Source organism: Dromiciops gliroides, chromosome 1, assembly GCF_019393635.1.
Source record: "Dromiciops gliroides isolate mDroGli1 chromosome 1, mDroGli1.pri, whole genome shotgun sequence".
Classification (NCBI taxonomy): Eukaryota; Metazoa; Chordata; class Mammalia; order Microbiotheria; family Microbiotheriidae; genus Dromiciops; species Dromiciops gliroides.
Window position 1 is genome coordinate 5,871,014 of NC_057861.1, and position 15,881 is coordinate 5,886,894.

The window sequence follows — 15,881 nt, forward strand, 5'->3', positions numbered from 1 at the left end:
CAGGAGGTGGCACCAATTCAAATTCCTGCCTCCCCAGCCAAACCAGACCCCAGGTCCCTGGCCCTAGAAGGGCCCCTGCCCTGGCTTGGTGCTGCGGGAGCCCCGTCCTTTCTGGCTTCGTCCGTCACACGAAGGACAACAACCAGATGACAAAACCAAGGCAGAGCCTGACCTGCCGGGGTGACAAGGCAGGGGTAGAACCAAGTCACCGTAAGGGCTCCTCACCCTTCTGGGGTCCTGGACCCCCGGGCAGTCTGGTGGGGCCTGTGGACACCTCATAAACCCATAAAACACAGCGAGGCCAGGGAAGCCACAGGTGGGGGAAAACAAAGGTGGGATCCCCCGCCCCCAGTCACAGATGGCCTGAAGTCTCCCCGCAGACACAGACGCCAAGTCAAGAAACCCTGCTCTGAGAGCTGAGGATTCATCTGCACCCCCCACCACAGCCATGGAGGCTGATTATGCACCAGCTGTGTACCAGGAACTGGGCTAGGCCCTGAGGATGAAACTGAAGCCCTTCCTGCCTTCAAGAGGCCTCTATTCCCCCAGGGGCTACAGCCAGTATAGAGATGAGTAAATACCAGTTAAGTAAGTGCAGGGGAGGGAGACGGAAATCCAGGAGGGAGGCGCCTGAGCCAACGTGGAGGGAAGGGTGCTCAGAGGCACAGGGAGGGCTGTACAAAGGTCTGGAGGTGGGAAGCACGCAAGTGGCTCAGACCCAGTGCCCGGGCCTTGTTTGGACAGTGAGCCCTGCAAAGCCCGAGGGGAGGCTGCGGTTGGCTCCCGCATCCCAGGTCACTGCTGCTGCCACCCTGCGGGTATGGACAGGGGGCAGGAAGGATGCCAGCCATGGGACAGTCCTGGACATTCAGAACTCCTGAGCTTTTTCAAACGTCTTTCCCATGGCCCCCTCTCTCCTCACAAACAAAAAACAAAACAAAACAAAAAGGAATATTGCATTCCAAAATTTGGGGGCAGCTAGGTGGCGCAGTGGATAGAGCACCTACCCTGAATTCAGGAGGACCTGAGTTCAAATTCAGACACTTAACACTTACTAGCTGTGTGACCCCTGGGGAAGTCACTTAACCCCAACTGCCTCACAAAAAAAAAAAAAAGTTCAAGGAAGGTTATTCATCCCATTTGACAGACTGAGAAACCAAGGCCCACAGAGGCAAATGACTGTGCCACAGTCACCAAGTGCGTCAGGGGTGGAGGCAGGAGGAGCATCCACACCCCAGGCCCCAGTCCAAGGCCCTTCCACACTCTGCATTCCAGTAGAGTCGCCCACGTGCCGTGACCCAAACAGATGCCATGTCCGCCACTGGGGGTGCACGCCCCCCTCCCAGTCCTGACTAGCTTCCAGGCTTGGCTCAGGCACCATCTCTAATGGCCCATAGTTGTTAGTCTCCTTATCAGTTGGTGCTACATGGCCCACCCACAAAGGCAGAAGCCAAGGCCCCACAGGGCGGGGATTTATTTCTCCTTCGTATCCCCAAAGCCCAGTACACAGTAGTTGCTTAATGAGTGCTGGTTACTAGACTGGACGCTGGATCCTGTCACCTGAGCCTGGGAAGGGAAAGTGACAGCTACACAAACGGTTCTATTGCCCCAGACATTCAGTGCTCCCCAGCCCGGGCACCTCACTGGGGGCCTTGATGGTCCCCTCCCAGCTAGGGCCAGGCTCTCCCGGTCACTCAGTCATCCGGCCCAAGCTCCTCCGGCCTCGGGCCATGACATCTTTCCCCAAAGTCCCCTGCCGTGCCCAGCACCCCCAGAGCCCACCAGGGAAGACGCCCTTACTGAGTGATCTTGTCTTGTATCCACTGGTCAGTCAGTCCAACGATGGCCCACCTGGAAGGAGAGAAAGCACAAGGTGGAGGGAAGGAGCCCCTGGGCCAGAGCAGGAAGGAAGCTCAGGAGTCAGGACAGTCACAGCAAGAGGGAGACTGAGGAAAAACTTCTGGTGATCGTGCCTGCAAAAGTGGACCGAGGCTGGCTTGGGTGGTAGTGAGCTCCCTGTCACTGGAGATCTTTAAGCCAAGGCTTGTCAGGATGTTCTAGGCAGGCTCCCTGTGCTCAGACACAGCCTGGGTCCCTTCCAGCCCTGAAATCTCCACATTCTTTCTCAAAGCTCAGAGGCAGCAGAGTAATCCAGTTTCCATCAGTGGAGAGAGGGCTGGTTCTGAAGTCAGAGGACACAGGTTCAAATGCTGCCTCCGCTGCCTTTCTGAGCCTCAGTTTCCCACTCTATAAAAGGAGGGGGTTGGCCTCACAGGCAGGCCTGGGGCGGGGGTGGGGCGGGGAGGGTATGTCCCTCTGCTCTGCCCTGGGAGCCCCTGACTCCTAATGTAGGGTCCTCCCCTCAGCCAGGCTGCCCTTCCTTTTTTCACCAGTCTGCCTTAAGGCTTCTCGCCGTCCTGCTCCCAGGAGTCAGAAGGGGGCATCCTGGCATCCCCTGTCCTCTTCTTCCTTCCTCCCCAGGCCGGATCCTGGCACCCCGCCTTCCCTAAGCCCCCTAGAGATAGGGGAAAGATCACCCTCTGGAGCTGGGGGAGGGGGCTTGACTCTGCCGCCAGAGGGGCTCGAGGCCTGGGTGCCAGCCCTACCTCAGGTCCTTATCATGAGCACCTCAGTTTCCCAATCTGCCGGAGGGGGCTCAGTAAATAACACCCACACCTAGGAGGGGCCGAGCTTCGAAGAAGAAAGCGTGGGCACAGGATTTCATCACGCTCTCTCTCCCTGAGCTTTTTACCCATTGCCTCATCCTTCTCCTTCACTATGACGGGGCTGAGATAGGTCACTGCCCTCCTTTGGATCTGATGTGCCCAGGACCGCTGCTCAGGGGCACGAAAGGGAGATGCCTGGAGCCCCGAGCACGCACCTCACCAGGAAATGCACTGGGCCGAGCTGAACTTCGAGCCTCGCCAAAGCACAGGCTCTCAGGCCTGGGCAGGCCCTCAGACACCATCGAGGGCGGCAGCTCTCAAGGGGGGCTGGAGGGACCCCTGAGGCCCTGCCAGGGAGTCCTCAAGGTCTGAACAATTCTCCTGGTACTGGGATGTTTACGTTTCTAAGTCATCGCCAATAGACAGAACCCACATAAACAAAAGCTCATAGGGGAGATGTGCTCAATGCTTTTTCAGAGGGTAAGGGGGTCCTGAGCCCCAAATGGGTGAGAAGGGCCACTCCGGCCCAGAAGAGCCTCCCAGACAGGACGGCATCTGGCCCAGACAAGGAAACTGAGTCCCAGCGACAGGAGGTGACCTGCCCAAGGTCATCCAGGGAGTGAAGCAGGAGAGCCAGGATTGGAACCCAGGCCCCGACTGCACAGCCATCATTGCCCCTAATGGGTTCTGCAGAAATGGTCAACAGCCTCTTCAGCCTGACCTCCAGGGGGCCCGGAGGCAGCAGGAAGGCCTTCTGTGCCCAGTTAGGAAGATGGCGGCTCCCCTGCTGAGTGTGACCGTGGGACTCCTTCCTGCAAAGTATCACTGACCGGCTAACATCCCTGATGCCTGGGGGGCTGCGTGTGCTCACGAGCACGTCCTCGGGCCCAGCAGCATCCTGCCCTGCCCCCTCGGCAGGCACGCGCTGTTCCCAGGCCAGAGGACGGGCAGCCTCAGGGCCAGGGAAGGAAGCCCCCTGTGGGGCCGGTATACGTACCACAGCATGTCGTTGAGATCCTTCGACATGACCCAGGCCAAGTCAAACATCACCATGGCGGACTAGGAGAGAGAGAACAGGGACACGGGGTCAGGAGCAGCAGCCACCTACAAGGCCTGGCGTGGCCCCACCCAGGGCTCCTGGCCTGGGCCACCCATGGGGGTACGTATGAAAGGAACTCCCTGCCCTCGGGGGCCTCTGTGGCCTTCTCAGCCCAGCGGGGGGCAGTCTCGAGGGGCTCTCTGATCCCACGATGAGTGTGGAAGGGGGAGTCACAGGGAGGAGAGCTAAGCAGGACAGGCTGGGCTCTGCTGGAGGGAAGGCCCACGTCAGTGAAGTCCTAGAGCCTCCAGGGTCGGGGGAGTCTGACCACGTCTAAGCCATGAAAGCAGAGCCGAGAGCTTCTGGCTTCTGCAACATGGGGGCCATGCCCCCCCCCCGCCACTTCCCATCTGACGGCAGTATCTCAGGAGCCACAGACGGCAGCACCCTTTGTGGGGGCAGGGGGGAACAAGGTGGCTGCCGGCCCCCCGGGGAGCCAGGAGAAAAGGCAGCAGAGGGATGCAAAGCAACAGCTTAGCACTGCAGCGGATGATGGCGTGAGGAGCTAGAAAAGCCCAGGAAGACATTCATGAAGAGATCGTCTACATGACGACTCCAGGCACAACTGAAGACACCAATTCACTGTCATAACCCGTCCCGCTTCTGGGAAACAGGGCATGAAGCCCAATCCCCATGTCCCCCAAGAGAGGTGGGGGGCTACAGGTGAGCAAAGGCGCATACACCAGACGGCGCCGCCTTCTCAACAATGAATCACAAAGGGCATGAGTACAAGATAAAGGGGTGCAGTGACCCCCTGCCCCGGGACAAAGGCCCCCCAGGGCCCAGCACCCAGCCACCTGCTTGGACTCACCGAGGTCCCGTGGTATTCATACTGCTCGTAATCAAAGAGGATTTCTTTCCTGGGAAGACAGGAGGGCACGGCGTCAAGGCTGCATGAAGCCAAGAGGCCTGACAGGGCTGGCCTCCTTCACGTGGGGCGGAGGCACCCAGAGGCCTAGCTCAGGAGCCTGGGCAGGTCACCGCCCCATCACCCCCAGCCCAGTCTTCTTTCCATTGCTACCTGCAGGCCCCGCCTCCCAGGGCCTGGCGAGGCTCATGAAGCCTTTCCAGGGCCCCCCACGCAGAGGTCAGGGGCTAGGGGAGAGGAGGAGCGCAGGGAGAAGAGGGAAGGGAAGGAGGCTCGGCCCCCTGCAGCCAGGCCTCGCTTCCTGACAGAAAGGCCACTGAGGGGTCAGAGACAGCACGGGTCTCCTACCTGCGGGCCTCCCACTCTCTTCGCTGTCTCCTCTTCATCGTCCGCTCAATCACATCCTGACCATTGGGAGGAAGGGAAAAGATCCTGTTCAGAGGCCGGCCAATCCCATTTCCATTTGACTTCGGGTGGCCTCGGGAGGAGGCTCCCACTCTGGGCGCATTTCTCCAGCCCGGCAGGCCAGCCGCAGGGCCGCGGGAGCAGCAGGTGACGGCCAGTCATCGAGGACAGGCCAGTTCTTGGCAGAGACGACATGTCCAGAGCCCTTGGACATTTCTCAGACTTGGAGAAATGCCCTGGGTCTGGCAATCTCATTCCAGGCCCCCAGTCACTCTGTTAGGCGTTAGGCCCATTTTACAGATGAAGAAACTGAGGTTTGGAGAAGAGGAATTGCCCAGGGTCACAAAGTGACCAGTGTCTGACGCAGGACTTCCACTCCAGCCTCCAGACTCCAGGCCCATTGCTTGGTCATGGGATTGGACATTTGGAGCCAGCAGGGGCCTTGCAGGGCATCAGGCCCAAGCCTCTCACCCTAGGGGGCTAAATGAAATCATGAAACCACAGACTTCAAGAAGGAAGGGATCTGAGAGGTCCTCCAGTCCAATCCTTCATTTTACAGTTGAGGAAACCGAGGCAGGCAGAGGTTATATGACTTGCCCAGGGTCATACTGCTGGTAAGTGTCTGAGGCTGGATTTGAACCCTGTTCCTCCTGACCTCAAGCCCCGGGCCCCCGTACCCTCTACCACTGAGCTGTACCATCCTAAGAGAAAGCTGCTCTCCTGAAGGCAGAGAGGAAGCCTGCACCTCCAGCCATAGGGTCTGCACCCTGGCTGCGTGACCCCTCCCCACGCACTGCCCAGGCCGCTCTGGGACGAGGCGACGGAGAAGTTGCTGGGCCACACCAGGGAGGGTCCTGACGCCCCCGAGTCACAAGCCTTCTCCCCAGAGAAGCGACCCCATCTCTCAGGAGCCTGGCAGAGAAGCCCCCAACAGGCACCCTTCTGCTTTTTGTCTGTGCCCACCAGTGCAGAGCCCGGCACACAGTAGGTGCTCAGCACATGGTGGCTGGACTGGACTGACCTGCAGGACACAGTCATGCTGTCCATGGCACAAAGGCATCTCACGTGCCTTCAATGTCTTACTGAGAGGGGACATCCCCAGGATCCCGGTCCAAAGGAGGCTCAGCGAGGTGGGTCCAGGCCTCTCCTGGCTCTAGCCACGCATGAATGTTTAAATGCTTCCTGTCCCCACGGTCCCTGGGCCTTCCAAACCTTCTCTTCCCCTAGGCCACACAATGTTCTCTCTCTCCTGTATGAATGGGGGAAGCCAGGATCGAACCCCATCTTCCTTGGGCTCCCCAGAATTCATACTGTAGGTAGGGTCTGGACTTAGCCACGGGACTCTTGGAGCTACACTCACGGGCCTTCAAAGGCCAGACCGGAGAGTCAGGAAGACCTGGGTTCAAATCCTGCCTGGTGCCATGGGACACCAGGCACCAGGGGATCTCTTCCAGGCTCAGTTTCCTCACCTGTAAAACAGCATCTTGCAATCACTCCGCCACCAGACCCTTCTCCTACCTGGAGCAGAACCCTGCCCCCTCACTGAGGTGAGGGCTAACTGCAAATACAGACACCACCTCCCCCAACACACACGCACACCCTTACACACAATATAGCCATACACACTCACTCACACACAGTCACACACGCACACTCACACACACCTTCTCAGGACAATCCCTCAGCCTGCAGCAGCCTGGTCAGAGAGGCGCCTCAGCCCTGGCCCTCGGGCACACGGTGCTGGGCTGCCCCCAAGGCCCTTCCCGCTCTGCAGCCCGGCAGTGCCCAAGAAGCACGGGCGACCTCCCCAGCCCAGTGAGGGCTGCTGGGAACACACCTCTTCAAACCGAGAACGCTTCCCAGAAGGCTCCGAGCCATCGTCCTCGCCGCCCGACTTTTCGTCCTCGTCCTCATTCTCGTCCTCGTCCTCGTCTCTGAAAATGTCATCATAGGCAGGGACTTCCAGGTCGTCATCTTGTTTAATGAGCAGTTTTATCTAATGAAAAAGGTGGGCAGTGAGGGCAGGCAGAGGAGGCCCAGCCCCTCCCAGCTTGTTTTCCAGGCTGCTTCTTTGCCACATGCGGGGACAATGTGGCCACGTGCTGCAAGCCATCAAGGCAGTGGAAGGATCCTAGGCCCCAGAGATCTAATCCAAGCCCCTCACGTGACGGAGGAGGAAGCAGAGGGGCAGAGAGGGCTGTGTCATACATAGAGCGCCACGCCTGGAGTCAGGAAGACCTCAGGTCAAATCCAGCCTCAGTCACTTCCTAGCTGGGTGACCCTGGGCAAGTCACTTCACCCCGTCCGCCTCAGTTTCCATATCTATAAAATGGGGACAATAATGGTACCTGTGCCCCAGGGTGGTTGTGAGGATCCAATGAGATCATTGTAAAGCGTTTACTACAGTGCCTGGCACATAGTAGGTGCTCTGAAAATGTTAGCAATTCTTCTTATTTTTCAGGAGCAGAGCTGAGATTTGAGCCCCAGTTCTCTGGCTGAATCCAGGGCTCTTTTTGCTGACCAAGTAGGTCCACATTTCACCTCAGCCACGCTGTCTTCTAAGAGCATTCACTAAGCACCTACTAGGTGCTAGGCACTGTGTCAAATTAATAGTTAACTTTTTAAATAGCATTATTTTGTTTTTTCCAATTACATGTTTTTGTTTTGGGGGTTTTTTTCTGGTTTTTTTGAAGGGGCAATGAGGGTTAAGTGACTTGCCCAGGGTCACACAGCTAGTAAGCGTCGTGTCTGAGGCTAGATTTGAACTCAGGTCCTCCTTAATCCAGGGCCGGTGCTTTATCCACTATGCCACCTAGCTGCCCCCCTCCCCATTACATGTAAAGACAATTGGGGGGGGCGGGGCAATGGGGGTTAAGTGACTTGCCCAGAGTCACACAGCCAGTAAGTATCAAGTGTCCTGAATCCAGGGCCAGTACATTATCCACTGCACCACCTGGCTGCCCCAAAGACAATTTTTAACATTCATTTTTATAAAATTTTGAATTCTAAATTTTCCCTCTCCTTCCCTCCTCTCTAAGTCAATAAGCAATCTGATATAGGTTATACATATGCCATCATGTCAAACATATTTCCCTATTAGTCACATTGTGAAAGAAGACACAGAACAAAAGGAAAAAACATGAAAAAAGAAGTGCAAATGTCAGCTCCAATCTGCATTCAGACACTGTAGGGTCCCATGGCTCTAGCGGTTATGGCTGGGTCTCCCGTTCACCCCGTTACCTAAGGGGAGGTATGTGCGCACGTGCATCTTTCAGGCACGCTGTCATATCATTAGCCCACCCTTGCCAGTGTCTGGGAGACTTTCTTATCAATACTTTCCCAGGGAAGTATAGGAGGAGCATGGAATCCCAAGCCCAGAATACCTGGATTGCTGACCATTATTTAACCCTGACTCTGTGAGCACAACACAAGCTTGTTTGCTTCTTTTCCCATGCAAAAACATTCAGCAGGGGCAGCTAGATGGTGCAGTGGTTAAAGCAACAGCCCTGGATTCAGGAGTACCTGAGTTCAAATCTGGCCTCAGACACTTGATACTTACTAGCTGTGTGACCCTGGGCAAGTCACTTAACCCCCATTGCCTGCCGAAAAAAAAACATTCAGCATATCCAAACCAAGCACAGGAAAGTCATGCAACCTTTTGACCAACGAACCTTCCGTGCAGGTCTCTATACCTCTGATTCCTGCTTGCACGGACCAAGAAGGCTTTCTGCCAAGTATGCCTACACGCATAAATATCAGGGCCCGTTGGGAGGGAAGCTAGATGGGAATCTTACATAAGGTCTGCCAGGCATCCCAGACACTGACCCCCTTTAAATAAATGCTATCGCTTTCACCCTGGAGCTGCCAAGGGCTTTCTTCAGTACTGAGTTGTTATCTATGGGGTACGGGGCAAGTACATGCCTGAGCCCCTGCCTGGCCCAACAATCAGCGTGGTTGGCAGGAAATCCTCCCAACAGAAGCCCTCAGTTCCTTCTCTACACATGGAGAGAATTTTCCATCGTGAGCCCTTCAGAACTGCCTGGATCATTGCACTGCTGAGAAGAGCCAACTCTGTCACAGCTAATCATCACACAATGTTGTTGACAACTGTGTACAATGTTCCCCTGGCTCTGCTCACTGCATTCAGCATCAGACCCCTTAAGTCTTTCCAGGTTTTTATGAAATCCACCTGCTCATCATTTCTTACAGGAGAATAGTATTCCATTATATTCATATACCACAACTTGTTCAGCCATTCCCCAATTGATGGGCATCCCCTCGATTTCCAATTCTTTGCCACCACAAAAAGAGCAGCCATAAATATTTTTGTACATGTGGGTCCTTTTCCCTTGCTTATGATCTCTTTGGGATACATACCCAGTAGTGGTATTACTGGGTCAAAGGGTATGCACAGCCCCATAGCCCTTTGGACATAATTCTGAATTGCTCTCTAGAATTGCTACATCAGTTTGCAACTGCATCAACAATGCATTAGTGTCCCAATTTTTCCACATCTTCCCCGACATTTATCATTTTCCTTTTCTGTCATATTAGCCAATCTGATGAGTGTGAGGTAGTACCTCAGAGTTGTTTTAATGTGCATTTCTCTGATCAATAGTGATTTAGAGCATATTTCATATGATTATAGATAGCTTTGATTTCTTTGTATGAAAACTGCCTGTCCATAACCTTTGACCATTTATCAACTGGAGAATGACTTGTATTCTTTTTTTTTTTTTAAGGGCAATGAGGGTTAAGTGACTTGCCCAGGGTCACACAGCTAGTAAGTGTTAAGTGTCTGAGGCTGGATTTGAACTCAGGTCCTCCTGAATCCAGGGCCAGTGCTTCATCCACTGTGACACCTAGCTGCCCCATGACTTGTATTCTTATAAATTTGACGCAGTTCTCTTTATATTTGACAAATGAGGCCAACAAAATTAATGTTTAAAAATGAAAATGTCGATGATAGAAGAGGCACGCTAATGCATGGGAGTGGAGCTGTGGTTTGGTCCAGCCATTCTGGAAAAGGAGTTGGGTCTCTGCCCCCAAAGTCACTAAGCTGTTCATTCCCTTTGACCCAGCAATCTTAAGCTCCAAAGAGATCTGAGAGAAAAGAGAACACATATGGACAAAAATAGAGGAGCTCTTTCTGTAACAGAAAAGAACCAGGAGCTAGGGGGGGTGTCCATCTAGTGGAGAATGGCCAAAGAAACTATGGCCTATAGATATAATGAAATCTTACTGAGCCTTAAGAATGGTGAATGGGGGGGCAGCTAGGTGGCACAGTGGATAAAGCACCAGCCCTGGATTCAGGAGTACCTGAGTTCAAATCCGGCCTCAGACACTTGACACTTACTAGCTGTGTGACCCTGGGCAAGTCACTTAACCCCCATTGCCCCGCAAAAAAACAAAAAAACAAAAAAGAATGGTGAATGGAGGGGGGGGGGTGGCTAGGTGGAGCAGTGGATAGAGCACTGGCCCTGTAGTCAGGAGGAACTGAGTTCAAATCCGGCCTCAGACACTTAACACTTACTAGCTGTGTGACCCTGGGCAAGTCACTTAACTCCAATTGCCTCACTTAAAAAAAAAAAAAAGAATGGTGAATGGGTCACTTCAGAGAAGCCCAGGATACCAGGATCATCTGATGCCAAGTAAAGCACAACCAGGCCAACCACTAAAACAGTGACAACATCATCAGGAAGCAGAGGGCGTTTGAGGACGCACACCATCCACACCTTGAAAGAGAGGTGGTGGACTAAGTGTGCAGAATGCGACACACGTTTTTGAATGTGGCCAATATTTGTTCGGCTTGACTATGACTGTCTGTTACAAGGGATGGTATTTTCCTCCCGGTGGGTGGAGGAGGTGGGGGAGAGAGAAAACAAAGGCTTGCTAATTGGGAAGAAAATGAGTAACAGTAATATTTATGCCAACATTCTTCTGGGGAGTCGCAAAGAAAGTGGGTGTTTATTGACTAAGGAGTAGATGAACAAGCTGGTAGGACAAGAAGTGGGACACAATTGTGTCATAAGCATTGAAAAAGAAGAATTCACAAAAATTCAGGAAGATTTCTGAGAGTGGATGTAGGTCAAAAGAAGGAGATCAGGGAGAATAATGATACGGTGGCTACAGTACAACACTGACAAGCCTGCGAACTCCGCTCAAGTCATTTGTCACCTTGGGGTCGCCTTGGCCCCTCATCAGATGCCGACTGACCCACGTCTCTTCAGACATGGCCAGAGTGTCTATCGGTTCACATTAATTGTCTTGCTGGACTGTCCTCTATAACAAGGGAGGGCTCTGTTGGGGCAGGAAGGTGTCATTGCAAAACAGCAATTATATCTAAAAGAACCTCAGTAAGACATTTCTTAAAGAACAGTTTTTAAAAATTAGCTCCCAACTTCACATTCTTCTTAGTGAAAAGATCATTGTGCTTTTGCCTATTGGAACCATATACAGAGTGGGGGAAATGCCAACACAGATCTGTCTGAGGCCAAGAAAATGTGTCGCACATCGACAGTGAGGAAATCGTGGTGTCAGGGAACCCTAAATTACAGGACATCATTTATTATTGACAACAAGCAAGAACAGAGTCGAGTTACAAAAGAAGCTGTCGGTGCCTGGGGAGCTCGGGACATGGCAAGGACTTTGTCCATTCCCACATTGTGATTGATCCATTCCTCCGCCCCCAGGGTCACCTGCATCATCTCCAGGAGGATGTCCAGGCCCCTGGGGATGAGCCTCCTCAGCCAGAGACCGGCACCAGAACCTTCCCAGTTCAAGAACCTACCAGACCCAGCGCTTCTCCACCCCCAGGAGCCCAGGCTCACATCCGGGCTACGAGGAAGATGGTTGGGGAGAAACTGAATCTAAAAAGGTCTCCCCTGCCAGCAGGCCAGTGGTCAGCAAGCCACCAAAACGGGCATCTTGCACAGTCAGACCAAAGCCCTCCTGGGCTGGGTTTCAAGAAGTCATTTCATCTCTTCAGGCCAGTTGGCCTGGGGGGGTCTCTGAAGCCCCTCCCAAGCTTGAACCCACAGGCCTGCTGATTCACTTACCTGTGTGTCGTTGTACACATTCACAACATTGACAGGTCGGTGGGTGTCACAGATGAAGAAAATCTGATCCTCTTCGGGCTGGAGGGTGTCTAAGAGGTCGACATTGGCCCCGCAATTTATGAGAATAAAGTAGCGGAACTGGAAGAGGAAGAAGAGGCTGTCAGGAGGGAAGCCTCAGGACTAGTCCTGCTTCAGAGCAAGCGAGAACCTTGGGGGCATCTGGTCCAACCGCTGACTTAACCAAAGCAACCTTCACACCACCCCGACAGGGAGTCGTGCTGGCTCAGCTGGTGGGGAGAGCACTCCTCCCCGAGGCAGCCCCCTCCTCCTGGGACCAAGTCCACTTATTAATTAGGAAGTGCTTCCTGATGTCTACCCTCCCCACATTTGCCCTTCTACCACTCCCCCAACCCCGATGGCTTCTGCCCCTCGTCCACAGGCCAGCCCTTCAGTCTGAAAGATGGGCCACATGTCTCTTCTTTGGGTTCACTCTTCCCAGGTCTTCCCACCAGTCCTCACAGGGCTTGGTCTCAAGACTCATGCCCATCCTGGCTGCCCCCTTGGGGTATCCTCCAGCTGCTCCTCTCTTATGATGCGCCCTAGAACTGCACATGGGCCTCCAGGTGGGAGCTGACCAGGAAGCCACCCTCAACTTTGTCCAGAGGCCTGAGTGATTTCATTCAGAATGTCATGCATTCCTTGAAAATGTGGACCGACTTACAAAACGTTGTCCTGGGATTGTGATTTTTTTAAGCAAAAAAAAAAAAAAAAATCACCTTTTTACAGTTTCCCAATGTGGTACAAGATTCTTCCCTGCCCCCTGGCCCTTCAAGCTCAAGGCCTGAAAGTCAAAATCGCTGAGGAAAAAGTGTGTTGTCTACACATCAAGTTTCAGGAGAATTAAGCTACCAAGGAGAAGGGAGCCTGCTTTTTGAATAGGTGGGCACTATATGTAGACATTTGAGGATTTAAACCAAATCTTGCCTGGCTCGAACTATATTACTCAACCCTTCAGTTTCACTCTGACGCCTGTGAATGTCCCCTGTATCTCAGTGGCTGCCATTTATATCGTCAGAATAACTAGCATTTCTATGTGGCTTTAGCGACTTGATCTCATCTGAGCCTCATGACCACCTGGGCAGCAGGTGCCTGGGGTGTCTCCATTGGGCACACGAGGAGACCGAAGGGAAGAAACAACTGGCCCAGAGTCCCAGGGATTTGAAGCAGGGCCTCTCCAGGTCCAGTACCATGACCTCTCTGTTCCAAGAGTTCGAGGACCCAGGCCAGATAAATGCTGCTAAAAGATGGGCACTATGGGCGCTACATCCATGAACTCCAAGGGGTCATGGCCATGCTGGGGACCCCAGTGACGATGGGAGCAGCCTGACATACACTATAGCAGGAGCCCTAGCCCTTGGCAATTACAGCTGATGGGTTTTGGTAAATGCCATCCATATAAAGCAACCGTACCTGGTCTTTGTGCTCCAGAAATGAGGTTTCAAGTTCCTGCCACCCAGAAACGGGAACCAAAGTGTACTGGACGTGGTCACACTGGAACAAGGCCTGGGAGAAGAGGGTGAATATGGTCAGCAGCCAGCTACAATTATTCCCACCAAGTCACCTGCCCCAGAAAGTGGACACTGCCCACAGGAGGGGCGTAAGGCCCAAGCAGCGTCAAGAGTGGGGACACAGTGTCCTCATCTCCCCCTCGTCCTTGCTTAGATCAGTGAGGGGGCAGCTAGGTGGCTCAGTGGATAGAGCACCGGCCCTGGATTCAGGAGGACCTGAGTCCAAATCTGGTCTCAGATACTTGACACTTAGTAGCTGTGTGACCCTGGGCAAGTCACTTAACCCCCATTGCCCCCCCGCCAAAAAAAAGAAAGAAGGAAAAAGAAAGATCATTTATTTGGCCTATCCTCCCATGACCAGAGCTCTGCATGTGTGAAGGGTGGGGCTAGAAAGGGCCTCAGCAGCCAATTAGTCCAATGGATGTGAATGGAAGAAAGCCCTTCTGCAATCCCCCACCAAGCAGGCCTGCAGCCTGTGCCCGAAGACCTGCGGATGGGGCACAGCGGAGGGGAATCGGGCCGCCACCTCCTAAGCCAGCCCATCCCACTCTGGGGCAACTCTAATTATTAGGAGGGCCAACAAGCCGAAGCGTGCTCTTGGTAGCTTTGCCGCTGACTCTGGTTCTATCCTCTGGAGCTGAACAAAGTCGGTTTTAGCCTCCTCCTATATCCGAACCCTTGCCGAGAGCAAGCAGAGCACTTCCTTGCCTCAGGGGCCCCTCCCCCGAGTTAAGGTGGTCCCCAAACCCATCAGCGACTGACCTGGGAAGGAGCTTTTCCAGGCTTCACTGGCCTGGCAAGCAGACTCTGGCCAGGCCTGGGCTGGGAGTCTTTGCAGCTTGGGAGGGCAGGCCAGAGTCTGTGCTCCAAAACTAAACCCCAAATATTTCCATCTACAAAGCAGATTACCACAAAGTCAGCGAGTCTTGTTACCAAAGACAACAATGAAAAGCATTAGATTCCAAATGCGGAAACGCTTAGGATGACCTACACATTTTCCTTTTTTGATTGTTCCCAAGCAAATTTCTCCCCCCTCATCTATTCTTTCTCTTTCTTCATATTCCCATCACAAAAAGGAAAACTGGATCAGCTTACCTGAAGAATTTTGCAGGCACATAATGCATCAACGTCAGAAGCAACAAAGAGAAGAACTCGCTGTAACGGGAAGAATGAAAGAAAAATGGATGACAGTAATGCCTGGTATTGGAGGAGAGTGAAGGAAAACACAGTTACTAAGTGCTTATTATCTGTTAAGCTTTGAGCTTCCAAATACAAAAGCAAAGAAAGTCACTGCCTTCACAGAGTTGTCGTTTTTTAATTAAATCTCATTTTCAAAACTCAGCCTTCTTTCTCCCACTTCTCCCCTCATTCCATTGAGGAAGCAAGAGAAATAAAACTCCAGTTACAAGTATGTACAAACAAAACCAAATTTCTTATTGGCTATATATAAAAAAATATACATATCGGGGGCAGCTAGGTGGCGCAGTGGATAAAGCACCGGCCCTGGAGTCAGGAGTACCTGAGTTCAAATCCGGCCTCAGACACTTAACACTTACTAGCTGTGTGACCCTGGGCAAGTCACTTAACCCTCATTGCCCTAAAAAGAAAAAAAAAATGTTAAAAAAATATATATATACATATCCATCTGCCCTCTGAGTCCTGCACCCCTCTGTTAGGAGGTGGACTGTATGTGTTGGCATGAGTTCTCATGTGGCCGGTCATTGTGTTGATGAGTTCCCAAGTTCTCTGTGTGTGTCTATGTGTACACATACATATTTATATTTGTATATACAAACATATACACACATATATGAATGTGCACGTCTATAATTAGTTTTAATATTCTATTTTATATGTGTATATATCCATTCACATAAATACACAAAATTTGTTTTAATCAGCCAAGATCTGCCTTCTCACTCTCCCACCCTAACAACTGCCCCCCACTTTGAGAACACAAGAAAAACAAAACCCATTACACCTACCACCTAGAGTCAATCAAAACAAATTTCCACATTGGCCACATCCTATGTCTCATCCTGCATTTTGAATCCTTCACTTCTCTGTCTCCTATTTCCTCCTGGAATCCTGGTTGATCACTGTGCTAGCACAGTAGTATTCCATCACATTCACATACCATAACGTGTTCAACCATTCCATAGTTTATGAGTGCTCCCTCAGATTGCCATCTTTGCCATCTCAAAAAGAACTCTAAAT

At 52.6% G+C, this 15,881-nt stretch overlaps 1 protein-coding gene across 2 annotated transcripts in view; it reads right to left on the reverse strand.

Moving 5' to 3' along the window:
* CDC45 (cell division cycle 45) overlaps window positions 1-15,881 on the reverse strand; it is a 40,693-nt gene that overhangs the window by 18,853 nt on the left and 5,959 nt on the right. For both annotated transcript variants that reach the window (XM_043967339.1, XM_043967350.1), the window contains exons 2-9: window positions 14,760-14,819; window positions 13,567-13,659; window positions 12,097-12,234; window positions 6,876-7,034; window positions 4,982-5,037; window positions 4,577-4,625; window positions 3,664-3,725; window positions 1,801-1,851 (exon numbers count right to left, since the gene is read on the reverse strand). In XM_043967339.1, coding sequence (XP_043823274.1) covers window positions 1,801-1,851; window positions 3,664-3,725; window positions 4,577-4,625; window positions 4,982-5,037; window positions 6,876-7,034; window positions 12,097-12,234; window positions 13,567-13,659; window positions 14,760-14,819 — 668 coding nt within the window. The remainder of the gene's footprint in view (window positions 1-1,800; window positions 1,852-3,663; window positions 3,726-4,576; window positions 4,626-4,981; window positions 5,038-6,875; window positions 7,035-12,096; window positions 12,235-13,566; window positions 13,660-14,759; window positions 14,820-15,881) is intronic.